Here is a 27,649-nt window from a genome sequence, read left to right on the forward strand (position 1 = left end):
GTACTTATAAAATATACTGTAGGAGCTGAAATTTTCGCGGTGGTTTTATTTTCGCAAATTGCCTTTGAACCGCGAAAATGACAACACGCGAAAATAACAATGCGCAAATAAGGAAGTTCAGGTAGACCCTCGCAACCGCGAAATTAACAACACGCAAAAATGTCCTCCAAGTAGCAATTCGTGAAAATGTCTGTATGCGAATATTTCAGCTCGTACAGTACTACTCCTCTACAGGCTGATATAGCAATAGCTCACGATATATTTGTTTTGGAAGAATACTCTAAGATTTCACTCGTCACTGTCTGGTTCTGACAAAGATATACCCTGTTTAAACCAGTACTGACTTTCTTGATCAACCTTCTGTATCTTTTGTGCTTTTCAATTCCACTATACTGTGTCCCCACTTCATATGTGACGTATTTTCTTCTTGTGTTGCAACACATTTCGTATTGTACAGTATATGTAGCCTGCGATAAGAGGAATATCCATATCTACCCAGACTTCATGAGCATATTGGTCATGCACATTCTGTATCGATAGACAAAAATTATGACGACTTAGCCAAGAAAGTGATGGAAAAATCCGACCTCTTGATTGTTTCTGTGCGATTTCTATTTTTTTACAAAGGTCAAGAATCTGTAAAGATATGACAACTTAGCCAAGAAAGTGATGGAGAAATCAGACCTCTTGATCCTTTCTGCATGATTTCTATTTTCTACAAAGGTCAAGAATCTGTTGGCCTGTGGGGCCTTTAAAAAAAAAAAGCCAAAATTCCACATAGAGACTTGGAGGGGGTGGAGTTTGTGATCTTTGCGTCGTAATTCAAACCAGAACTTGATTAATGCAGTCAGTTAACATTTAAGTGGCTGGTATGTCATCACTTGATTTGGAAACTGCATCATGAACATCCACGATGGTGTGATTTTGCTATAATGTATTCTGGTTCTTTTTGAATCCTGCATCCAGAAGTTCCCAAGAAATGTGTAATGTTCTGATGAAAATACAAAGTGTATCAATAAGATGTGATGCAGTTATTGATGCAGATACCTGGTTCAGTCAATATAATTGTTTTACTAGGGTCCCAATACATGTCACCATTAGACTGATTTGTAACATTATATTACTTTTGTGAATCTGCCAACTTTTGATTTTCAGCATTTACATAAAATGTCAAGTTGATTTTAGTGTACAGTGTATTCCTAAATGTATGTTCTTACACAGCTGTGATTTCATTCGTATCACATCTACTTTTCAAGATGATTTTGAATGTAATATTTAGTGGGTTTTTTTTCCATCTTGCGTATAAAAATATCTTTAACTTGGGTAAGGTCCCTACACACAGGTTGCCATTTCCAATGTTCTATAAAACTGTTTTAGTGAATGCATAGTAGTGTACATGTCGGTGCGTTTGAATGTAGAATGTCTTCTCTGTATTGCATCAAGCCAATATCAGTTACTTTGAGATTGTGCGTAGGGAATTAACCTGTAACATGCTAGCCTGTGAAAGTATGCATCTATAGTGGCTTGGCACTCTTATAATGGTGCAAGAGGTATTACTTTGGTTTGAGTATTAACAAATGTTGATAGCTTTAAACATGTATTCTTGAACAATTCTTGTAGGTCCACAAGGAGCTAGCCTGTTTGTTTGAAATACATGTAGTGGATACAATGCATAGATGGAAGAACTGTGGGATAATAGATTGCCTAACTTGCAGAATCAAAACTCACTTAGTGACAATGTAAAGTGTATCATAGAAACTTGAGGACAAAATGTGTACATGTGATAAGTAAATGTTGCTTTTGTCAATAGTATATTTCTGTCTAGGAGGATGAAATAAATTAGACAGTACAATTGGAATGATTGTGTTTCATGATGTTTGATTGTCCCAGATTGCAACTGATAGACAAATTGCCCTACATTGGATGTTAATACACACCAAATTAAATCTAAATTTGTCAATGGTGGTACTCTAATGACATGATCGGTACATGAAACATTAGGCAAGGAACAACTTTCCTTGTACGTATATGCCGTATTTCACTCATTTTTTTACCAATGCTGCTTGAACTTCATCTCTCGAGGTTGGATTTTCTTCTACACTTGAGCACATGCTCCTGAGGGAAAATAAATCTTACTCAGTGGAATAGCCAACAACTGATACATTTATATTCAACTTGGCACACACATGTACACACAAACACATACACTCACAACTATTCAAAATAAATACAAACGTGGATTACTTTTACATATTTTGTCCGTATTGATGCATTCAATGTTTCTGTTCATGATGGTTATCTTGCAGTCTCTTATCCAAGAGGTACAGAGCAATCACAAAATGAAGCAGGGGTCTTTGCAAGAACCCGAGTACGAATCATGTCTTGGGCCCCATTTCATACACACACTACACACATTCATATACAAACACACACACAAAATGTTGGGATGGCAACTCATGCTGGACTGACAACTTCCCATAGCAACAGCCAATCAGGAAGCTTGATTCTTGTCATTACCATGATGATTGCCATCCCAGCAAGAGTTGCTATCATATCAACTTTTTATGATAATGGGGCCCTGCTGGGCCCCATTTCATAAAAGATGTTAGGGTAGCAACTCTTGCTCGAATAGCAACTTCCCGTAGCAACAGCCAATCAGGAAGCTCGATTCTTGTCATTACCATGACCACTGCCATCCCAGCAAGAGTTGCTGTCATATCAATTTTTCATGATAATGGGGCCCTGGTCTTTCAGAGAGGAATGCATGGTCATGCACAGTGCCACTAATTGTGTAGCAGTATAAACAAGCACGCACATCTCACCGTGGCTTTCATCTCCATTGACACAACAAACAACAAAGTGAACTTTTCATCACCTGCAGTTGCATTATTGAGGTTTGTTTTTTTCATGATTATTACCATTAGTCTTTTTTCATGTCTTCACATAATTTGAAACCTCTCTCTTTCAACAGTTCTTTATTTTCCATGACTTAATTTCATTAAAATTAGATATACATGTATAACACACATCAAATACACACACACACATATGATACACTAATGTCTATCGATGTTAACTAATGGGCACTCACAGTAACACAGTGTTTAGATTCACACAATACAAAAATAAATACCAGTTGGCTTACATGTACATCAATAGAAAAATACATATTTCTGTACACACAAAAAATGAGGCATCTAAAGGCAATTCACACATGATATTTCATTTTAAAAAGTAAAAATCTCTGATAAGAGAGTGTGAAGAAGAAATCCCGATCACATTTGCCTTATTATAAACATCATTTTGATGGATTAGAGTCCTTCAGGCTTTATATATATTAATCATATTTTGGAAATCCAGCTATGATATATCCAGGAGTGTAAATTTACCAAAAATTTGAAATATGAAAAGAAGATTGTAAGTACCAAAATGCAGTGTTTTTGTATCCATCCCATACTAAGTAAAGCATTTTAACCCTAAAAGGAGGCACTTTTATTCTGCAACACTTGTGTCAACCAAGTGAAAAATTTGTTACAAGACCTGAAATTTAGTCCAAGACCAACACAGTATTTCTCCACTATCATGAAATTTTTGATTCGGCAAAATACAAAATTCTCTATCCACTGAGCACCAGCTCAAAACTTTTTAGTTCAAGGTATAACTTGCCATCAACATCAAGGTACAAGAAGCTGTGGTAAACACAGTACTGGCATATGCATCAGGAAGTGGTCATTTTACATGCCAACATAAAGGAGCTGATATCTGGAAAATCTGGTAAGATTTAATCAAAAAAGAAACAGCAACAACTGAATACATGAACTCTCAGGAATCGATACATGGCACATGCTTAAAAAACATTCCATATCAAGAATGTACTTCCATAAGTACAAACATACCTCTCTGTACTTCTTTTGCCTTTGCTTTCTCAGCCAATAGTATTCAGCCAATGTATTCTAAGAAAATAATGTGCTTAATTCTGCAGTAATTACTGGTTTGTTCATAATTATAATAACTGCTTGGAAATACAACATTAAAAAACAGAAAACATACAGGCACTGAGTTCTAGAAATACCAGAAACTCACATCACACCAAATGGCCAACTTTTGCACAGTACTTTACAATCAAGGTGATTTTGAAACTGCAAAGGTAAGATAGTAAAATAAATGAAGGACTCAGCACACTGTAATGACAACATATCATATTCTGTAAAGCTTACCTATTGCTGACATCCTTCATTAGGTGGGCTATGTTAGTTCCAAAAATACTAAGGGAGTCATTTTTAGTATTCAGGCTTTTCTTCATTTTTGTTTTAAAAGGGAAGTCCTGGTCCAAACTTTGTCAGCACACGTTGAATGACATCTTCTTTTACATAATCAGACAAGCAATCCAGATTTCAATATCCAGTTTCCTTATGCTTTAAAAACATTTGCATATGGTTCTGAAAATAGCACATAGGCCTACTGACCTTTTCACTGGGAACATATATACATCTGTTAGATGTTACAAAAACACACACACACACACAGATGTTTGCACTCACACATTCCTTACATAGAAAGTTGTAAGACATATTTTCCAATGGAATACACTCTTCCACAGAATCACGGTGACATAAATAACTGACTGTTTATGTACACAAAGTATACCAATATACATGAACACACGAGACATTTGCATGCAAAGACTCTCCTGCCAAAAGTGGATTTTAAAAAAAATCCTCTGTTCTCCTTCTTTTTTGTATTTGAATTTCTCCACTCACACAGTACATATTCCCATCAGAGATAAATTTTCCCCAGCTTAAAACTTGGCTTTCAATAAAACAAAAAACCCAAAACAAATAAAGCAGTGAGCAGCGATGTGACATAAAACTGCATACATCCCATTAGCCGCTGATGATGACCACAGTGTACTGTATGTCACTGCACTGCAAACTTGCACACACATTTGTAATAATTTGTACATCTCTAATTTGTAAGGTGGTTCAAATGGGGGAATCTCCCGTTTAGGAGATGCCTAGGTTGGGATTTTTGTGCATGTCCAGGTTCAGTTTTGACACCTGTTTGTTCAAGGTACTTGACATCATTAAAAAAAGGAAAATAGTACTTGCAATATCATACAACCTTATGATAAACTGGCCACAAAATATTTAAAATATGAAAATATACAATTGTTTAAAGCAGCCATACTGATCAATTCAATATATTACTTGCATTGTGGCCTCAACTGCCATGAGCACTACAAATAAATGCTTGAACAGACAGACACAGGCAGGCAGTGTTGTAATACTGAATTACACATTATATGTGTCCATATCGCCGAAGGCATATAGCATTCTGCAATAATGTACATGATGCATATTCATATGGAGTTAAATATGATGTGAAATCCTTGAAGAAGGCATACAGCAACACACAACCTCTCACGTCAACACTACTTGCTTGCCTAAAAAATTAGGTAAATTCAAAATCACAATTAATTTGTGCATACATATTGTATTTGCACTGAAAGATTGCTTTCATCATCATCATCATCGAATCAGTTTGCTGACACAGAAGACATGAATCATGTTTCATAAACATGACCAAATGATTCTTAGAAAAATTTGAGAAGTATGACACTCCATAATTTCACAAGTTTATGGATATGCCGTTTCCTTGTTATCATATTGCTCAGGGGTAGCGATTTGAAAGGCATGCAAACTTGTGAAATTTTGCACGTCTCCAGTACTATAAATTCCATCGATCAGGCTTGGACATCTTTAGCTCATCAATGCTATCACATCTGATGATTAAAGTGTAGCGCCATTAACTTTACACACTCGGTTTAATACTTCACCTGCTACCACAATCTTTCAAGGTTGGACAAAGGACATGCACTGTGCCCATGCCCACGGGAGCACATCTTAACATCATGCATGATATGATGAGCACCGACAGTATACAAATAGTGAATGGTCAAGAGTGTGAAATCTTGTTTCATTGCACGAGCAAAGACCATACACTATTTGTTTAATACAACACCTCAAACATCAACAGATGTGGTCCACACAGATTCTTGAATTTAGCACAGAAATGGCAACCATTTTCCGCGAAAGACGAATGAGTAGCTGCACAGTCACAATCACTGTGTACGTACGTATGTACACGAAGCCAATCGGTAGAAGTTGTTTACAAAAATGAGTGACAAAAGTATGTGCTTGTAAGCACACTTGTAATTGTTGAGTGCACGCGGCAAGTGTTTGTTTATTGTGACATCAGAGCCGTGCGATGGAGCAAAAACTTCAATTTAATTGTGAGTTTAACAAAGGAGTCAATGGAAATGGGTGACGTCAGCCATGCGATATATTTTTTTGCTCAAACAAAATTGCACGGCTGACAGCCACAGCGTGCGATGGAACTTATTGCTACATGTCACGTGATGGGCAATCCATCAATCGGATAGCTACATTCTATTTCGGTGTTGTATAATTCCTATTTGAGATGTTGTCTCTCACAAAAGGGGGTAGAGCTTACTGATATACTTACTTTTGTTCAGTACCAGATAGTCACTTTATAAAACAGAAATGAGCATGGAGACAAACTGAAAACTAGAAAAGCACTCTGAGAGCGCAGACCTCCGCCAAGCATGCAGCTCATTTCCACCACTGATCTTGTTCTTCTATTATTTCCACCCATACGTACTGCATTGTGTGTAGAGTCGCCCGAATCCCAATATAGAAGCCTTTGTTAAGTCATAGACCCTCGGCTGCACGGCGCGCCTCGCCCTAACAGAAACTAGAGCACGCACTTAAGTGCGCGCATGCAAACCTCAAATGTGTGCAGCCTGAACTCGCAAGTTCATTGACCCTACCTGCTAAAATATCAAAAATCCTTCATAAATTCCCCCAAAATTCTCGGATCACTACCAAAAGTTAATCGTTTGGTACTTGTGTCATTCTCAACCTTTCCTGCAAGTTTCATCCCAATCCGTTAACTACTTGTTGAGTTATTTTGCGCACGGACAAACGAACGAACAAACAAACAAACCAACAGAAACGAAAACATAACCTCCTCCCTTGGCGGAGGTAATAAGGCAGGAAGTGAAGCACTGTGAATTAGGCACCTGTATTCACTGAAATGGGCAGTGCAAGAACATGTGTTATTCGCTAGCAGCGAAGATCTCTTTCACTGCAACAAATTACTATCACATCATCCTCTCATAAGGTCTTTCTAGCTCTGAGCTGACATAGTTCACATGCCTGCTCTATCTGTCTCTGGATGTCTTCCAAGTCTTGTTGTACTCGGCCTTCTTCAACACGTAGGCCTCTCCTGGGTGTGCCGTCTCCCGGTTGGACGGTGGGGCTGGGGCAACCCTGGCCTCCATATTCTTCTTCTTGCACACGCAGACGGCGATGACGATCACAGCCAGGAGTACCGTCATCACGGACAGCACGACGATGGTGAGCGGGGTGAAGACCGTGGGCCCACTGTGGGGTGGGCTTTGGCTGGGTGAGGTGGTGGCCGTTGACAGGTGAGGGGGCAGGGTGCTGACGTCTACGAGGCTGGGTAACACAGACAGCATGGTATATCTTACATTCACTGTGAAATATATATAGCTAACGAATAAGTGAGAGAAGCATTAGTGGAGATGCAGTGCACTTGAGGGTATCTATTTACTATAGTGAAACATGCACAAAATTGTGAACACTCGAGACTGAGCTGCATCTCCACTAACCTCATGAACTTAAACCTGTGCATTATTTGATTTATAAACTCGGTCTACGAACTATTATTCATGTACTGTTAGGGTGAATACTAGCCAGCTACATGTAGAACTTGCTCAATAGGCAAGATGTTGTTCTAAACACTGAACACCAGCTTAGAAGTTGTTAACAGGAAATATAAGTGACTGATCATGCACTCGTATCTGATTGAGTGCGCACTTTTATAAGAATATGCAGTGTGATATCAGTTAAAGCATGCAGTTATGCTTTTTTGCTGAACACTTTTTTGACGCCCTTGCATGTTAGTACAAAAATAAGAACGTGACTCATTTCAGCGCTTTTGATTGGCTTCATTCTTGAACCCATCTTAGAAAAGCTGATAGCTCCACTGTGCGTTTGGGTCGTGCATCTTCAAATCTTTACAGTGATGTTGGGAGAAATCAAAGATGCTCTTATAGGGGTCTACTGCTTTTTTACATACTGCTCAAAGATACAATAATGTAGTTGTGGATAGATCTGTACCTACTTAATTTTGATAGATTTCTCCTTTTTTTTTCCATATTTGCTCTAAAACACACAAATACAAATAACAAATGTCAAACAATACCAAATCTGTTTTCTTTTCTTCTTTTTTTGTTTTTTTGTTTGTTTTTTTTGGGGGGAGGGGCAATTTCCCTACCAAAATAAAGTCTTCCTAAAAATGTCATGACCCATGCAAGATCAATATGAATGAATTCCTACCTGATTGATACAACATTGTAACTGGCGTGATTGTAGCTAATAGAGAATTCTCCCATGGAAACAGCTGCTTGAAGACTATTGTATGCCTCCTGAGCTGAAACTGAAGAAAAATAAAGCCAAAGAGGGGAATGTAATGAAAGCGCAATTCTGTTCCATATGTAAGACCATTTTGATAAACAGACTACAACAGACATGCACAAGGGTAGAAGTTCTATTAAAACTGGGCATAAGATTAGAAGGTAATCGACATACAAAGTTTCAAATTCTGTCATGTATAGTGATTTCAATTCAAACCGCATCCACAAATCATGGGCGATGATGTCATTACCTCACAATTTTCCTTGTGATCATGACTTACACACAAAACGTTCACTACTTCATCATTTTGAATTGACATGAACTACAGAATGAACAAGTCTTACCCTTTGCATTGACTCATCATGTGGGAGCAGTTTCAGTTAATACATAATGTATTTATGCAAAATATGATCCTGTTGATATTTGTGGGTTCTGCACATGTTCTCCTAAATTAATGTACCCGAAAGGCTTGTATCATTTTAGCTGGGGGAACTTGGAACATGTTCTCAAGTTTGTAACATTACCTGCAGTTGTTTACGATAAACGCAGTTAGAATAAGATGAAAGTGGATAGTAACACCACATTCACCAAAAAAAAAAATATATATATATATACATATTATATATATCAAAGCTCGACTAAGTTTTTCTTTTGGTGGCCCGATTGCACCACCATAACATATGTTTTCTTAACCCATTGAGGACGGGATGATTTTGCTACAACACGCATTTCCCATAGACCCCTGTCTGAGTATGCTCGAGACTCATCCTCAACAGGTTAAAAAGTGGTGGCCCGACATCAGTTTGTGGTGGCCCAAGGCCACCAGGCCACCACTAATGTCCAGCCTTGCCTGTTTAATGACTGGATCTAGAAAACAGCTGTCATATTTACTAGGGAAACTAATAATAATAATTATAACAAAACAAATTACTAAAATATATATACATAGAGGGTGGGGAGAGAGGGGTTGGAGAGAGCCACTCAATTTCTTTTCAAGAGCATAAACTGTCTTTCTGTTGAAAGGACTGAAGCTCCTTACCTTCAGAGTCTGAAACTCGCTCTGTGATACATACTGTCACGATCACACTTCCTTTCACCACCTGCAAGATTTCGATACGATCCCTGGGAAATGAAAAGGACAAGACAGAGTTGTAGCAGTTTTTTGAAAAATGCATCATGGGTAATCAATGCCAGCTCAGCTTGATCAGAATCATGATTAGCAATCATCCAAAGTTTGGAGGGCAGAAGCACAAGTAGTTAGGTACATACCAGGTACTTCATGAACTTCATATTGATGCCTTTGGAGACCATCATGTCACAAACAGACATTCAACCAACTTTTGTTTTCCATGACAGCATATCAGACTGAAGCTGATTCTACTGTTACAGAGTGCTAAAAAATCTGCATGTGTCATGGCAGCTTGAATCTCCTCTAAACTACATGGAGAGCAACTTTCTCAAAGCTGGGTAACTTGAGCAGGATACTTACAGCTGGACTCGAGTGACCGCTGCAATGTCATTCTTGACCGTGCTGCTGAAGGCATTGACCTCTGTCTCTTCGTCCACCTCGGAGTAATCAAGGTCACTGATTTCCAGAGACAGACTAACCTCAGCGGGTGTGGACATCTTGGAAGATGCTGGAAAGATAAAGACAAATCATGCTAGAGAAACTCCTTGTGATCTTTGCGTCAGCCTTCTGTCTTTGAATACATTGAGTGCTGTTACTGTTTGTAATACATAAATCTGAAGAATGGTACATCTCTCACATGTGGTCAAAGTCACTTACACTTCTCGGTATCAATCTTAATCTAATGCATACACTAGGCATGCATACACTACTTTAAACGAACCCAATGTCGTGTTGTGCATATTGAAAGTTTTGACAAAATCAAAATTTTGGCCCATCATGCCATTTGTAGCTTTGAGAGCAACATACATCATAAAAGGCCATTTCATGTCCAGTATTGGGAGCTCTGTGGCATAGTGGATAAGACTCCTGACTCCCAATCGGAGGACCCGAGGTCGATTCCCGCCCACTGCTTACATCCCTGGACAAGATGGTTTTACCCACAATGTCCCTCTCGACTCAGGTATATAAATGGGTACCTGGCAATGCTAGGGTAATAACGATGGCAGGGCCCTCTGGCAGAGCAGTGGCAACACTGAAGAGGCTACCCTGGATAGACCTTATGAATATTATTACTATTGTTGCCTAGAAGTATGGAAATGACTTACTCTGGGGTGATGGGGAAACAGTAGAGGAAGAGCAGGTAAGGCAGGGCATCTCAACGAGACTGAGCAGGGAGGAGCCATTGGTGCAGACAGTGGCGGCTGGAGGACAGTGGACCACTCCGTCATACCCTGGGACCTGAGCGAATCCAGTGCAAAAACAATTTACTTGCCAAGGTTTGTATACTCTTGGAGAGTTTCCAATCACCTCGTCAAGGGCATGGCAGTGTGTCTGAGTGTCAGTGCAAGTGCTTGTGTATGGATTCAATTTGGGGTGCATCAACATTACTATTTGAAAACCTGCCTTGTCAATACTTATTACTCCCCTGACCTCTCCTGGATGACTGACCCTCTCTAAACAGGACAGGTGACATTATATTATCTTTTGCATGCCATTCAAAAATATCTAACACAAAAATGGCATTCAAATTTGAGTGAATGCAAAATGGCCTCATAAGCTTTTGGCAAATAGCAATTGCTAAGGATAAGTAGTTAAAGCATCTGCATGACTCTACATGCAATGTGACTCGAGTTCGACGAAAAAGCTTTCAGTGTTCCTCATTAAATAGTCTTATATGTGTCTCGAGGAATATAGCAAAATTATTCTACAGTGATCACAATGACAGTACACCATATCTACATAAAACAAACATATAAACAAACACACCAATCTGCAATCTAAAGAAATTGTACAGTGCAAAAAAGCAATTGCAATGGTACAATAATTCCTTTCATTTCAAAATCCACAACAAACACAGAAATTTCTCAATTTTTAACCAGAGTGCAGTACACAAGTGCAACTTGAACAGATAGAAATAAGCAGATCACCAATTTCCAATGTGGGTAAGCTCACACACCTCAAACAGCATTAAAGCAATATAAGCACTCACAAAAAGGGTTTTGAAATTACACCCTGCCATTAATTATGTTCATACAAATTGCAAAATAGATGAAAAAAACTTCAACTACATATTACATACTATGTGCATAGCAAAGAGACATAAAAAGTCAGTGAATGGTAACCAAAATGCTGCAGCCAGTGCCACACATTCTCAAACACAAACTTACCTTGCTTGAATTCACTGTGGTTGCATTGTAAAAAATCACAAAAAATAGTACTTAAAATTAGCCTGGTATGGGGTGTCACGCCTTCGGTACTACTTCAAAACCATGGTTCATATATCATGACACTATTAAATTCAGTCTCAACATTTCGCACAGCTTCAAGGCAAATTTGGTCAAGTCAATAAACTTTGTACGGAAGATGTACTTTGTATTACCTCGAGGAAAACCACAGGTATGAAGAAACTGATACCTTCTTTGAATACGAGTCTGTTCCATTTAATCTGTATGCAAGGCTTGACACTAACTTTTCCTTTTGGTGGCCTGACAGTGAAATTTGGTCGCCCAATGGTGCCCCCAAAACATATCTATTCTTGAAAAGTGGCGGCCCAACATTTATATCTGGTGGCCCTGGGCCATTGTGCCACATCTAATGTTGAGCCTTGCTATATGGCATCTTCCAGTGTTGTGAAGTGCCCCACTTGTAATCACAGCTGTAAAGTGCGTGAGTATCAAAACCTGGTGAAAAAAAGCACTATAGAAAAACAGTGTTTGTAGGCTGGTGGATGACTAATGCAGCTCTCTATACCAGAGCTTTTCCTTGGATACTGGGATTACAGTATTAGATGCAATTAAAATTAGATTTTTTTTTTTTCTGATTGCATTTTGTTAGAGACATATATAATAGGGAGCTACAGACAGTGACATATTCACACAAAGAATACTTTAAAAAATATATGTGCAAAACAAACAAATATTCAATTCTATACAATGTATCTAGTATGACATACTACATGGCAATATTCACAAAGGAACAGACCTTACTGCAGATAATAAAATCTGACATTCGACAGCACAACGAGGCTGCTAAATGACTTACTGCTATAGAGCTCTACATGATGCACACACAATTATCATTATTTTTTTTTAAAGAAAGAACAAAGACTAACAATGACATTCACTAATACCTGAATCACAGCTTCTTCTGGACATGGGACCCAATCTGCATTGAAGAGTTGAATTTGCACAGGTTCTGATAAGCCACTGCACCTGGTTGCATAGCACCTTCCCTCTGCTGCTCCAGGCTCACATGTCCCCTATGGAAGATGGTAAACATTGCCAACATGCAGATGAATAAAGTTCAGGAGTTTACCTATTTCCTCTTGGCTTACAAATACCAACAAACTATTTTTAGAGAAGACATTGTTTCAATTATGTCAATGAAGTTGGAAAAGGTCAAACTCACAGTTCTTAGCTAGTAAATAAGGACTATCAGACTTGATGTGAGGTGATTACATCAGTTAATACCCAAAAAGTTAGCAAGACCAGAGAGCATGTCCCCAATGTTTCCCTGTCCGATCAAAATCTTAGGATATGATAATTCATGCAAAACACATCCAGGTTGAAAAGGTTACAATGAATGATATATCAAGCAAAATCATTAACATTTTACTTGCTTGTCTGGCTGAAAGAATATCATCCAAAACCTCAATAAGATAAACTGAACTGCAACAATGAACCAGCCTTCAGCAAGATAAGGTGGAAGTATGAATTTGTTAATCTACAATCAATTTTCTTCTCATGACACTCACAACAGTCAAGCCACTTTCAAAAGGGAATTTAGTCACTATTGTTACTTTGCCCTCCATAGCTCACCCCACCCCCACCCCACCCCCCCCCCCCCCCCCCTCGAGATAATGTGTACTAAAAATCATGCTCACAATGCAACATCATTTGAAACATCCAGATAAACTCATCTACTGTTGAAAGAGACCTCCGGATGGTTTTCAGACTTATACATTTGAACAAATAAAAATTAGTTATACAGAGTACAGAATTTCAGAATTTATAGTGATTGGGATGAGGAATACAAAAGTTTTCAAAATTTATAACCAATTGCAATGGACAAGGATGATGACATGGCAGCCTCACCACAAGAATGCATGAGTTGGGGCTCAAGGAAGCACAAGAAAAGAAAAAGGCGTGCATAGATTCTATACAGGGTGACCTTGTTATGCAAGCGGTATTGTAATGGAATTACACTGCTACATTTCTGAAATATGTGAGGCTCCTATGTCATCAACACTGTTCAGTGTAATTAATTTTGTTTAAGATTGTTCAGAGTATTAGTTTCTCTGCTCAAGGACCACAATAAATTCGACGAATGTATACATAAAGCTGTCGATTTATGTACTACATGATATGAAATCATGAAAATCATCTGAAATGGCCCTTTAAGATGAATGTCAGCATGCACAGCCTCACCGCTTTCAGAGCATTCGATCTGAAGCATCTACTGTCAGAGCCAGGAGTCTCTCCAGTGATATTATTAACACCATTGAGTTCGGTGCACAGAGCCTGTAAGTCTGGCCAAAACACTCTGCAGCTATCCAGGTAGTCATTGGTTGAACACGTAGCCTTGTTCAGTCCCAGATAGTCACATCCCGCAGCACTGGATAAAGATAACCAGAGTATGATTTTTCAGAGAATCATCCATTAGTTCTGATACTTCATGTAATCAGCATGACATGCCATCACCCTACACTCTTTTGTTTCACTGCCCCAGTTTGTGGTCTGTAATTTGCATCGAATTTATTTCGGCTTAGGGCTATGTCTAGAGGGCTATCACAATGTTCATCTTTTTTCTGTGAGCCTCAACACTGACACAGCAATATCAAGTGGAAACTCTCCAATTAAGATTGTTCAGTCATCAATTTAGAATGGACAACACATATCTACATGGGAGTTCTCTCACTATGGGCTACTGCATACTGCTGTATGCCTCAAATGTGACACTGCCCTTGGACCTCTTACTTTCAAAATGCAACAATCCAAACAATTTGCAAATAACTCTGTCACAGTTAATGCTCATATCAAATTTGGTTTCATTCCATTGTATTGAGGACAATTAGGAATGTGAATTTTAGCAGATCTATTGCAAATCAAACTTGTTAGGTTATCATAAATATAATAAAATTACACTGCACAAATTTTCTCCAATTTCATGCTAACTAGGAATCAATTTAAATATCCCATGCCATGCAACAGAAGTGTATATCCCCAGCTGCTTAACTATAGGGGTTAAGGGTAAACCATGATGGTCAAAAAGTCAAAACATGTGGCCAGCAGAGTGTTTACAAGCCACCAAAAGTAACAGGCGGCTTTATTCTAAATACTTTGAATCAAAATTTAATGAAATCTGTCATGAAATGCAGCCCATAGGCCACACAAAAGACACCAGCCAAAATATGACCTTTGCCCCTAGAAAAGGCGGGACACTGGGGGCAGCATCATCAAAAATAATGAGGGGTCTAAGTTTCACCATGAAGCACCTCAATACAAGTTTTGATGAAAATCAATCAAAAATTGTGGATGACAGAGCCCCCCCCCCCCCCCCCCCCCACACACACACACACAAAATATATAGATATATAGATGGTGGCTGCCTTTGACCCTGTAAAAGGCAGAACAGTTATATGAATTCAGATTTGACAATGATACGCCTCTGTTAAAAAAAAAAAAAAAAAAAAAAAAAAAAAACTTGAAGAAAATCCATCTTAGCATGTGGCTGGCACAGAGCACAAAAGCAGGCCCTCAAGAATCAAACTTTTCTCAAGATCGAACAAGCGAGGGCGCTATCACCAAAAGTTGCAGGCAGCTAAATTATTTTTAATATGCAAAGAGAACATAGAGACCACATATTTGATATCAACTCTAGCAGTGATGGACCTACACCATACAATGGATGCAAAAATACATACTCAGAGAGTGAGCCCTATTGTGTTCACATTGACAAGCAATGAGACTTGCATTCCTGTGCTTCGACAAGAACCCAGTGTCTCCTCAGGCTCAGCCACTTAGCATGGCCTCTTAGCCAGTGTGTTTTGAGGAGAACTAGACTGAGCAGATGTCTCAAATCAGTAGACATGGCACTCTCTACCCAGGGTCCAGGGACTTTCCCCCAAGCAAGAGGCAGGAGAAATAGCATTCTCTGTTTGTAGCTTGGATAACAAGTCTTCTGAGTCCCAATCCACTTCTTCTGTTCATTTTTATATCATTGCCATTCATGCTAACTTCTATACATGGTTAGGAAAGTCAAAATGTTGAAATATAATTATATCAGTACTGCAAACTGGGCAATAGCTGTCCACAGTATAAAAATCACAATTCTGAAAAACTTGTAATTTGTTGCAGATCTTTGCGCAATCGCATTCCAAAGATATACACTATTTCTATTTCATGCATAAATTATGTAAATGAGCTAATTCATATTCATGTTTTCAAATTTTCCAGGGTAGCTTGAACAGATTCAAGAAAATTTCTGTGTGCTACCTGTGTTTGGATGATGTTCTGGAGAATCTAAATTTATATTATTTGAACATGATACAACTAAGATATAATAAGAAATACTAATAATCATACCTAATGAATATTCATACTTTATGTGTTGTGTAGTACAATATGCAAGTTTCCTAACATATTCAAATTTTATGCAGACATTTCTTACAATGGTTCTAGACAACCTGGAAGTTTGCCTGAGGTGTGCCCACCATATCAACAACTAATGTTGCAAACTGGATTCCAGGAATTGAAAAATAGTTTTGAGATGCAGATTAATAGAAGAAATATCCATATCAGTTTAAATATGTTGGTAAACTGGTCTATGATAATCACATCTTATGTGATTTACAATGACATCACATGCATCAGCATTAAATTTGTCTCCTTACATTTTGGTCAGTCTTAAAGTCTTTTCCTGTTTGTGACAAATTCCATATGTTACACAGTAATAATCAGGTACACTGCTAGGTACATTACTACAGGCATTCCCACATCCTGTTATTTTCAGAATGGAGGACTATCAGCCAATACTTTTTACAGTTCATGTACTTACAGCTAATCTGCAGCCATAATTTTGAAGGTACAGTACCACTGGTATATTGCACCTTTTAAGTTTTTCGGCATGTATGCCCTTAGCATCCAGTGTTCATTTCCGACTACGGTGGCTCAACTTTGACCCACAAAGTATTATTTGTTTAGCTTTGCAATCTACAAGTGCATTTTAATAGTCAGAATGTTGAGAATAACATAATTATGCATATCATTTGATATGCATAATGATACTGATCATTTTTGTCTACCACATAAGGTTAGATCATGCTCACCTGCCATTACAGAAGAAGTCGGAGAAATTTGTGGCACAAGACAAGGCTGATCCAAAGTCACACCCCTCACTCTTGCCCCAGAGGAAATCCCCCACGTAATCATAGTTGACCCGGTACCAACCCGAGTCCTCCATGACGGCCAGGGTCATGTTGTCTATGAAGGTTGAGTGGGGCTGCAAAAATGTTGAAAACAGACTGACACAACTTAAAAGATCTTCATCAAATTCACATCGGCCGGTGCAGCTGTGCAAAATAAGTGACTGACAGTGGTGTCTAGTCCCAGTAATGCATATCGATGTAGTGTTGCTATTATACTACAGAACTAAATTATTTCGCACATTGTCTGTGAGGGTAAAGGGCCTGCGGATAAACAAGCATCTGTTTGTCCCTGTTGGACTGAATCTTTGTTTGTACAGTGCACTCCCATTACAACGAACACGGTTATAACGAAATTTCGTTATAGCGAAGTAAAACTTCTGGTCCCAAAATTAACACCATTAAAGTCTATGGTACAAAATTCGCTTATAACGAACACGGTTATAGCGAAATTCTCGTTATAACGAAGTCTTTTCCGGGCGCCACTGACAAAGAAAAACAAAAGAAATGTGCTCCGTTATAACGAAATGCGAATTGCTTTCGAAAATACGTAGCGGAACAAGCATTTTGTAGCGTCTCTGCACGGGCGAACGCTTCACATCACTGTGTGTTCCCTCCTTTTGTCACGCACAGTTTCTGAGGGGAACTTACGTTTAATATTGTAATAATTCCATTCCATTTCACATAGCTTTTCAGTGTATGATGAGTATTCAGCATATATATATATATATATATATATATATATATATATATCGTTGTTTCCTTGTTTTTCGTTATAATGATAATGATAATGAATAACATTTATATAGCGCTTAATACTGATGTTTCTAAGCGCATCAAATCGGGGAAAAAATAATATATATAACGTAAAAACAAAATACAGCATTATGTACATATTATGATAACGACAGCAACAACAACAGCAAAATTAAGGTTGTGTAAACAGATGAGTTTTCAACAATGACTTAAACCTATCAACATTTTCAGCGTTACGAATATAAAAAGGGAGTTCATTCCAAAGTGGGGAAATAACTGAAAAGGCCCTATCACCATAACGTGTACAGGTGCGGGGACCACGTGATAATTGGAGAGCGGAGGAAGAACGAAGAGAACGGGTTGAAGTGGAGGAGCGGAAGGAAATTAAATCTTTAAGATAAGATGGGGCAAGATTATTACATATCTTGTAAACAATAAAAAGGAGGATTTTAAAAGTGATACGTTGATGGATGGGGAGCCAGTGGAGGGATTGGAAAACTGGAGTAATGTGGTCAGATCTTTTTGTAAGGGTCACAAGCCTAGCAGCTGTATTTTGAATTCTTTGAAGTGGTGCAGTACTTGAAGCAGGGAGACCAACAAGAAGGGAATTGCAGTAGTCAAGATGAGAGGAAACAAATGCGTGAATGAGACGTTCCGTGGAAGACTGATCCAATAATTTACGTATTTTACCAATTTTACAAATACCCCAAGCAGCAGAACGACATGAATTCTTAATATGTTGTTGAAAGTTCAGATGCTTATCTACAATAACTCCGAGATCTCTGACGGACTGAGAGATGGGGATAGTACTATCTTCAAAGGAAAATTCTGTTAGAGAGCTACCCCGCCTGAACTGAGAATGAACATATAAAAATTCCGATTTAACACAATTCAATTTCAAATAATTATCGTGAGACCATTGCTTGATATCATCAACGCATCTACTAAGTTTGCAGAGTGCTTCGACTTGGGTATTTGGTTGTATGATTATGTAGATTTGCGTATCGTCGGCATACATAACATGTAAAATATCGTTATGAGAGTTGATTACTGAAGACAGAGGGGCTGTGTATAGAAGAAATAGTAAAGGACCAACCACAGACCCCTGGGGGACACCATGTCTAAGAGGGAACGACTGAGAAAATGCACCGTTCACAGTAACCATCTGTTGGCGGTCGTGTAAGTAAGATGCAATCCATCTCAAGACTGTTCCCGTTAGACCAAAATTAGTCTCCAATCTGTTAAGGAGAATTTCATGATTGATAGTATCAAACGCAGCAGAATAATCTAAAAGCAGAAGAGCAACTTCATGGCCTTTGTCTACTGCTAAGAGGAGGTCATTGAGTACCTTCAATAAGGCGGTTTCGGTGGAGTGGAAATGCCTGTAGGCAGACTGATTACTAGGAAACAACTGGTGTTCATCAAGATGATCTCTGAGTTGGCGAGCAACCACTTTCTCAAGAACTTTACCAAGAAAAGACAGATTAGCAATGGGGCGAAAATTATTCAAATCATTATATATTGTATTTGTTTGGTTATAACGAAATTTCGTTATAACGAAAGAAAACTGCCGGTCCCGAGCATTTCGTTATAACGGGAGTGCACTGTATAAATACAAGTTTACCTCAGAACTGTTCTCTATGACATGTCCTCATTTCTTCGCAAAAGAAGGAAGAAGACATCATGGACTGCCATAATTACCTCCTGAATGGTAGGCGCCATCAAAGAGCCAAACATGTGCCTCATTTCCCAGTGAGATGACGACCCGCCCTGAAAAACACAACACAAACCAAATACAAGGAAACATACTTGATATTATGATTTATATTAATTATCATAATCTACAATATCTGAGCACAACTACTTCAAATACTGGCATAAACTGCTGCCTTACTCTTCACTTTCCTGCCTAAAACAAACTCACAAACATTTTCAGACGTATCTGTAGCTTTTAAGATACTGAGCGAATTTATTACACAGGCAGGTTTGATAGAGGAAATTCTCTTACATCTAATCAAAGGAACTGTGTATACAGACTACTATAGCCTTTGAATCAGACAGAGCCATTTGTGCTTGACTGTATCTACAGACACTCACATAATCCTCCAGAGGTGCTCCCCAGTCTTCCTCATAGCACCCAAAATGTGTCTGAGCAGCATACAAAACTGCTGGGGACTTGAGTCTGGTCTGTTCATTAGAGGTTGAGGTCACATCCTCTCTCTGTTCACACTGGAGACCATCAGCTGGGATAAATGGACAGAGGGTGAACAGTGAGAGATACATACAATGCCTGCCAATCCTGTGCATAAGGAAACAACCGTCACTTTATTTTTAAATACAGTTGCCCCCACTTAATCAGGACAATTTTTGAGCACATTGTTCTCATTGAGTAACTGCGCCTATCAAAAGAGGTCCGAAATTGAGTTGTATGTATATCAAACATAATTCAATACATGGGCCTTCATGTCACATCATAACTTGCTCACACTTGAATATCACAAGCTCAAGTTTATGTATGTTCCTTGTATACACATCAGTTTGGATAACAGTGTGTGTTTTTCACAAACTTGTAGGAGAAGTTGATGTGCACAAATGTACATAACAGTACATTTCATCAAATGAAGTTGGGACAAGGCTGGGCTCAGCATGTCAATGGACTGCATCATGCTTCATATGAAAAAACATCCTGCACTACTGTTAAATATTCCGTCATACAAAGTTCTCATTACTAGTAGGGTTTTTTTTTTTTAAACTAATGGCTACATTTGGTCATACATCTATTAAATTTTTCCTCTCAGTAGAACTACTTGTATCAAAAGTTTCCATTTTCTATAAATACTTGATGAAACCATATTCTGTTTAACTACCACGGTAATGTCTTTTCCTGTTTAAGAGCAGATGTAATGTACCTTGGAAATGTTGCTGTGATAATGTTTTGTTAAAGCAGTGCTATCATCTGTCTTAGTCCAGATTACTCTGTTGTGACTGCATCCCATGAGTCTAAAATTGTTGAATTTCTGTACCACGTAATTTTGGTGCATGCTTTCTTTCATGACACTCTAGCAGTTAGAGCTCTGTGCAAGCACACAAAATATTCATTCCTCCCTCTTCTAAAGGTAGCTCTTGACATCAGAGCACCCTATGTGAGAATCAGAACAATTATATGGCTCAAGCATTTGTCAATTAACATCATCCATCCAATCATCTTTCCATTGCCATGAGTGCACCACGCAGCTTCCGGTCTAATTAAGCATAATATCCCACTTATCTAGAATCTTTTTCAGGTTATGGCATTAGTATATATTACCACACATTTTTTAACAGCAGCAATCTACAAAATACAGCTTTTGTGGCTGTAAATCTTACCACAAATGTTGCAAATCTGGAACTTATCAAACAGGCTGCTGGAGAAGCCAAGAACATGGAAGATTTCATGCAAAGCCAGCTGTGAAGCCAAAAGGAAGAGCAGGAAAGAATATATCAGCTTAAATGAATTTTAGAGGGCATGCGAAATGGGGCATTCAGATATAGAGATAACTCCACATACATGACATCACATTATAAACCCATATCTCATGAAATTGCCGAGTTTCATTTTCAAAATTATTTGAATGTGACCCTGAATTCCACTGTGTCCCTGCTGTTGAAAGAATTTGCAATTTCAAATTGAGGCACTCAGCACTCAGCTAAAAACCTACAACAGAGAGTACTACATGATACATCAGAACACAATCTCACCAGGATAAACTTGTCCTCGTCGTATTCATCACTTAAGAGAGGACCGGGGCAAAAGTTGATAACGCCAGCAATGGGTCGGTTGAACTGGTCCAGTTTGCAGTACGAGGCATAAGCATAGACTCCCTGGTTAAGAGAAACACACAATACAGAAAACTCTCAAAAGGTGTACTTTGGAAAACATATTTTCATAGATTTGTAATATCCCAATTCAAAGATCTATGCCAAAACTTTGGCAAGTTTAACATCCAGCGATGGTCTGCTCTATATGAACACAGGGTGTTTGTTACATTTCTGAGAGCACTATTCAAAGAACTGCAGAGAGACAATGTCACAAGAGTCAGCAAAATTATTCTTGATAAAGATTTGATAGTAACAGAATGCTTAAATTATCGGTAAGTTCTACCCATTTTACAGGAGAGATGATGTAATAATCAGGTTAAAATAGTGTACAATTAAACTCCTTCTTTCATCTACAGTGTCAGTTAAAAGCCAGGCACATATGGCATGCAAGTCATTTTTAGACAGTAATCGTCACAGAGACTGCAACACTGCCTCTGTTGACACTGTTCTCACCCCTGAGTCACATCTGCTGGTGTGTTCAGCCTTGACATACAGTACTGTGTCTGTGTTAGCAAGGCCATTTCCAACGGGAAAGTGAGTGATTGGGTCTGGGTTGACGGCATCCCATGTCCAAAGGCCACCAAGATGGTCGTCCGGGATCTGTTACCAAATGACAGAAAATGAAAGAATATCAACATCCTTTCAAGTTATGCATGCCATCCAAACTCACACATTTTCCCCCTTACAACTTACAACTGTAACTTTGGTTTTGGGGGTTTTTTTTCATACCTGTTTTGGGTTTTTTATAATCAAGCTGATGGTCTCTACTAAGGCTAATGATTCAAAAGTTATGTTCAGTTGAAGAGTACCACTGGGCAAAGACTTTACTTTTGCTATATGACAGATACACCACTCAAAAACATATCTCACATCTATGGTATTTTGATCCCAAAAATTCCTACACACTCCAGATGAGGACAATATTTCTGCATCTTTTGCCATGTTGATGCTCTGTAACCATACCTCGCTCAATGCAATCAATGTAACGTAGAGTGATATATTGCTGGCCTCTGCAGGCAGCTCACCCATTGCAAGAACAATGCATGCATGCATGATAATCTAACTAGTCTATACCTACTACATATGCATGTGTGCATGTGACTGATGTTAAAATTATTGATACAGTGGACTCAACAACTTAGAAGTAATAAACATTGAAAGTACATGTACTATTAAAACATTTAAAAAGACAAAAGTCTTGCAACAAATTCATATATTTGCATTCCAAATACATTGTACCCTACATATATTCTGTAAATGTTATGTGCTAAAACATCTTACTCCTTGGTTTTCCCTTCACTGAAATTGTAAAGACTGGAAATTACCCTAATGCATAAACATTGCTTGCATAATATCATCTGAGACATTTGGGAATTCAAAATTCTTACCACAAACTTGTCCAAACATTCTTCTTGGTATGTTGGTAAAATTGATCCACATCTACAATAAAGGAGAACAAATAAAAGGACTAATATATCAAAAAATGCAGTGACATAAAAAAACAAAGAGCATTTCCATCATTTTTGCACTTCTGAGTGTGCTAAAAGTTTGCTTTTTTCTGTGCTCCTAAATGTTGGAAGTCACTTCATTTTTACATTTTAGCATTCATTATCATTCAATTTGGCTCAGCACAATATTACATCAGTTTAATTAATGCACAAGTCATACATATTCTCATTTACTAGCCTACACATCCCATGCCTTGCTTTGTTCACAAATAGGCATAGATGTTATGAAACTAACCAAACTGACTTGAAAAAGGATCAGTTACATGGTAATCTGCTATATCTCTACTGTATTGCAATAGCCCGCAATAGGGATTGTTGAACTCTCATTCTTTTTCTCTTTGAAAAATTATCTGCTTGCCAATGAAGAGCATAATTAAAAGGTCGATGCACATGGGCAAATGAAAGGTTGAGAACTAAAATGGGTTTTGCACTCACACAACACTGTATGGAAACCAGCATTTCACCTAGGACTTGAAAGAACTTACAGTTATCAAATAGCTGGGATATTGGCTGTCACAAATGACACAGAGTTGTTAATGGTCAGCGTGCTAGATTCAAAAGGGAGGTGAATAAAGACTAATAAAAGTATTTTTATACAAGTACCCACACCCATGCTTACAACATTGTATTAATGTGAAACTGTGTTTTCATTCATACTTACTTTCCCGCATTGGGGCCAGTACTATGGACACTGCGGCAAGCTGTATTGGATCTTTCCAAAATTAAGGCGTCTGAAACTGGATAAACTGAAATATGAATCAGATAATGCAATGCACTATTACCATCTAATGCACATTTCAAATACCACATAACATTGTTTCATAATGTCAAATTTTTCCCAATACTGTACAGAGAAAAGAATTTTTCCTTTACTTCTGTTTTCATTGTAAGCAGGGCGAATACATCTAATGTTTGTTTGTTTTTTCACTTGTTCAGACAAGGATACTCCCCTCACTGATGTAAAAAGACTGACGTAGGGTAGCATTCAATGTCAGAAAAGCAATGATTTTATGTCTCTGCTAACATTCACTTACTTTCAAGAAGATTTCAAAGTACTGAGATGTATACAATACACATTATTTAGTAACTGAACTAAATCTGTGCTCAAGTTAACGCTCCAAATATCATAAAAATCATGTTCATGCTTGTTTTTCTTTCACTGCCAATTCAATAGAAAAGTTAATATGATCTGCATAATCACTTTATATGCAAATATATCCCTGGTAGTAGAAAGCATGTTGGTCTTTGTTTACTTTGTCAGTGTACGTAAATTAATGCTACTAGTACATTCAATGAAATCCAAAGCATGCCTGATTCTTCTTACTCTACAGTGTACAAACATCCACTCACATACCCACACACAAAGATTCACTCTACACAATGCACTCCTGTTATAAAGAACACTATATTTATATTTATAACGAAATTCTTGTTGCAACACAGTAAAAATTCAGGTTCAACAATTATCGTCTAAAAATCTTTCCATACTTTATTGTTCAGTTACAACAGAATTTTGATATAAAGAAAGAAAACCGCCAATCCCAACAGCTTCATTATGATAAGAGTGCACTGTATTATATATCATAAAATCAGGGGGAAAAAGTTAATACCTGCAAGGAGTTTTCTTATGACAGACACTGCACTTCCCATGATTGTTTCCAGCCTCTCCACCTGAACGCTGTCCATAATTTGCTCCTCATCCTGCACTATAGTTGTGATTCTGATTGGTTGGTAAGGGTCCACTGTGCCTCGCCTTGCTCTTGTCACCTCATCTGCAAAAATCATAAATCCATTAATGGTGAGCTGCTTCTCTAATATTGCAAAAAACAGTTAAAAGCAATAATCGGTGCTCCTCCAGAAAATGACAGACCTGTGACAAACCTGTGACAAATGACAGACCTGTGACAAATGGTCTGCAGTGCAATTTCACTATATACTGTATGGAGTGGGCAATTAAGTTTTTATTTTGTTTAACCAGTGCTCTGGACCTGAACCATGATGGCATACAATCTTTCCTTTTATCTACAGAAGTGAGTATAAATGTTTGATAAAAGCAGGCATTGACTGTGTTACCCTAAAAATAACCCAACATTTTATGTGGCATCACATCAGCCATCCTGAGGTATTCAAACAAAAGAACCAAGATTTGCAACATTAAAATGCATGCATAAGTTTTTGGTCTACTGACTACACTATGATGCATTGCCCCCCTTGGATGCAAGTGACAATTCCTAAAAAATTTCATGCTGCAAAAAAGGCTGTCAGCTTCAATTTGTGTAAACTTTGGTGCATTAATGAATATTTCTTGCTTTATGGTACTGTTTCGTCACCTGGCTGATAGTTCACTGTTGTCCTGTGTACACGTTGCTCCCTCTGCACATCATCATAGATACAGTGATGTCCTCTGGCCGGAGGCATTACGACAACTGACACAGCCATCAACACTAACACTGTACCCCAGACACCAGTGACGGTGTTCCATGTGACAGTCATGGCCAGGCTGCTTCATACTGGGCTTGTTGAATTAAGAGAGAAGCGGACTGCATATCCTCGTTTCCTGAATCTGAGTAGGGGAAATTAGTAGTAGTACTCATTTAGTAACGTGTTAGAGGCGAAACAATATCTTTAGGACCTAACGTTACATGGTATGGTTGGGGCACCACCTATCGGCAGGGCACCTTCCCATCGGCACCCTGCATATCATGGCTGTTTGCTTGAAGAAACGAAAATCAAACTCAAACAAACCAAGCTAAAAATTACACATCCGCTCAGTAACGACGCATGGCTGTGAAATTCACGTGTATTACCTATGGCCTGTGAAATTCACATGTATTACCTATAGATGCTGTGAAATTCACGTGTATACCTATGGAGGGGAGGGGGTGCCGATCGCAAGGTTCCCTTTTTAGCTGCGCGAAGAAAACGGAACGCACGCACTAAAATTGCGCTATTGACCGTAAAATTGTCATTACGCCTCTCTCTCAAACTCCGCCGCTTGTACGATCGTGCACACACATTACACATAGGCGCTAGGCCTACACATGTATTTTGTCGCCTGCTACGACCGTACGAGTTGAAGCAGAAACGAGAACTGAATGTGAAATAAACAAACCGACTCATCTAATTTATTTCAATTACGATGAAAAGTTTCCTAATGAAAATCAATTCAATTTCATCAAACAGTCCTTCAAAAGTAACATCGAAGGATTCAAAATATATTCAAATATTATTGGGGAAAAAATGACGGCTAGAAAAACATAGCAGCCTGTCGAAAAAACGCATTTAAGTGCCCTTAATCCGTATTGTCAGGGTGGTCAGTTGAAATGAGCAGGGCAACCGAGTGTGGAAAAAATGACACCCCACGCGTTCGAAGCCGCCATCTAAGAGCGCATACCTCACATCGCATTTTCAGTGCGCGCTTGTGAATCCGGAGTATTTTCTCCACACGTGAGTAAAATTTCAGGCAAATTGTGAGATTTTTCACGTTTCTATTGATAGAAAAACGTTAGGTGGCCGGTATTATGAACACCCAACCATACCCCCAACCCTACTCCTTTAAAATTAACTTGTGCGATTTTTATCGCTGTCAGGTATCTATCACACACACAGTCACTAATTTAATAAATTATTTAGTGATCTTACAGTACAAGTCTAGAATCTATAGAGGTCTAACTAGATCTTTTAGGCCTATTAAAATCCAAAAGGGGCCTAGCATAATCACTGTGCCTGTGGTGTTAGCTGTAACCCCGGCGCGGGGCACTGTAACCAGTGCAGTGCCAGTAGTGGTACGTGTTGGGGTCGCTGCTGCGGTTATGTTAGCTGATGACTGATTGTAGTAATGAAAATAAATGGTAAGTGTAGACCAGTGCAGTGGTCAGTGGTGTGGCAATTGGTAATTTTACTGCAGTAAGCGAAGCCCCATTATTTTATGACTGTGACTGAGTGTGAGTCACGGGGCGCGTTCAATCAATTGTACGACTCTCTGCCCCATACAAAAATGGTAGGGCCTACACACTGCACACGGGCACACAACACAGCACAGTCATGACAGTCTACCATGTTTACCTAGATTTCAAGGGCCAAGCATGCAAGGCCTGTGCTGTGATGGATAACAACGTGATGATGAATGTCCAAACCTAACCCCGGGACGCTCCGTATACACAGTTACACACTGTTACACACAGTTACACACTGCGTGTTGGGGCTGGTCGCAGTTAGTCCAAACCTACCTTTACCTCCGCACTTGTGTCGCTGACGATATCTACGGGCTACCCCGACGGACCATAGTGGGACTACCGCGCTAAGTTCAAGTCGTGTATTATTTTAGGTATTAGAAGCTGAATACACGTAGAATCGGAGCTCGAAAACGTTAACTTCTACTATCTACATGTAGATCAAGTTACAGGTGCATCGATCATAATGCAGTGCATGTGTAGGCCAAAGTACATGTACA

The 27,649-nt window shown here is 38.6% G+C and overlaps 1 protein-coding gene across 1 annotated transcript; it reads right to left on the reverse strand.

The window, feature by feature from the left end:
* Positions 1-7,243: 7,243 nt before the first annotated feature.
* Positions 7,244-25,640, reverse strand: LOC139743121 (ciliated left-right organizer metallopeptidase-like). The gene is made up of 17 exons (XM_071653630.1): positions 25,527-25,640; positions 24,807-24,968; positions 23,858-23,942; positions 23,077-23,128; positions 22,142-22,288; positions 21,569-21,691; positions 21,200-21,275; positions 19,928-20,073; positions 19,532-19,600; positions 16,979-17,151; positions 14,079-14,265; positions 12,782-12,910; positions 10,758-10,890; positions 10,012-10,159; positions 9,562-9,644; positions 8,445-8,544; positions 7,244-7,541 (listed from the first exon to the last, which is right to left on the reverse strand). Exons 1-17 carry the CDS (start codon positions 25,633-25,635, stop codon positions 7,244-7,246), a joined length of 2,220 nt encoding a protein of 739 aa, XP_071509731.1. The 5' UTR covers positions 25,636-25,640.
* Positions 25,641-27,649: the final 2,009 nt, after the last annotated feature.

This window comes from Diadema antillarum, unplaced genomic scaffold (genome assembly GCF_040938485.1).
Source record: "Diadema antillarum isolate AM-2024a unplaced genomic scaffold, OU_Dant_1.0 seq00001051_RagTag, whole genome shotgun sequence".
In the NCBI taxonomy this organism is placed as follows: domain Eukaryota; kingdom Metazoa; phylum Echinodermata; class Echinoidea; order Diadematoida; family Diadematidae; genus Diadema; species Diadema antillarum.

Excerpts from the sequence above, each read along its gene's own strand:
- LOC139743121 (XM_071653630.1), bottom strand. The coding sequence starts at position 25,635 with ATGGCTGTGTCAGTTGTCGTAATGCCTCCGGCCAGAGGACATCACTGT. Across the intron at positions 21,276-21,568 it reads ACGAGGACAAGTTTATCCTG|CTGGCTTTGCATGAAATCTT; the intron begins GTGAGATTGTGT and ends TTGGCTTCACAG. Across the intron at positions 10,160-10,757 it reads TGTTTCCCCATCACCCCAGA|CATCTTCCAAGATGTCCACA; the intron begins GTAAGTCATTTC and ends TTATCTTTCCAG.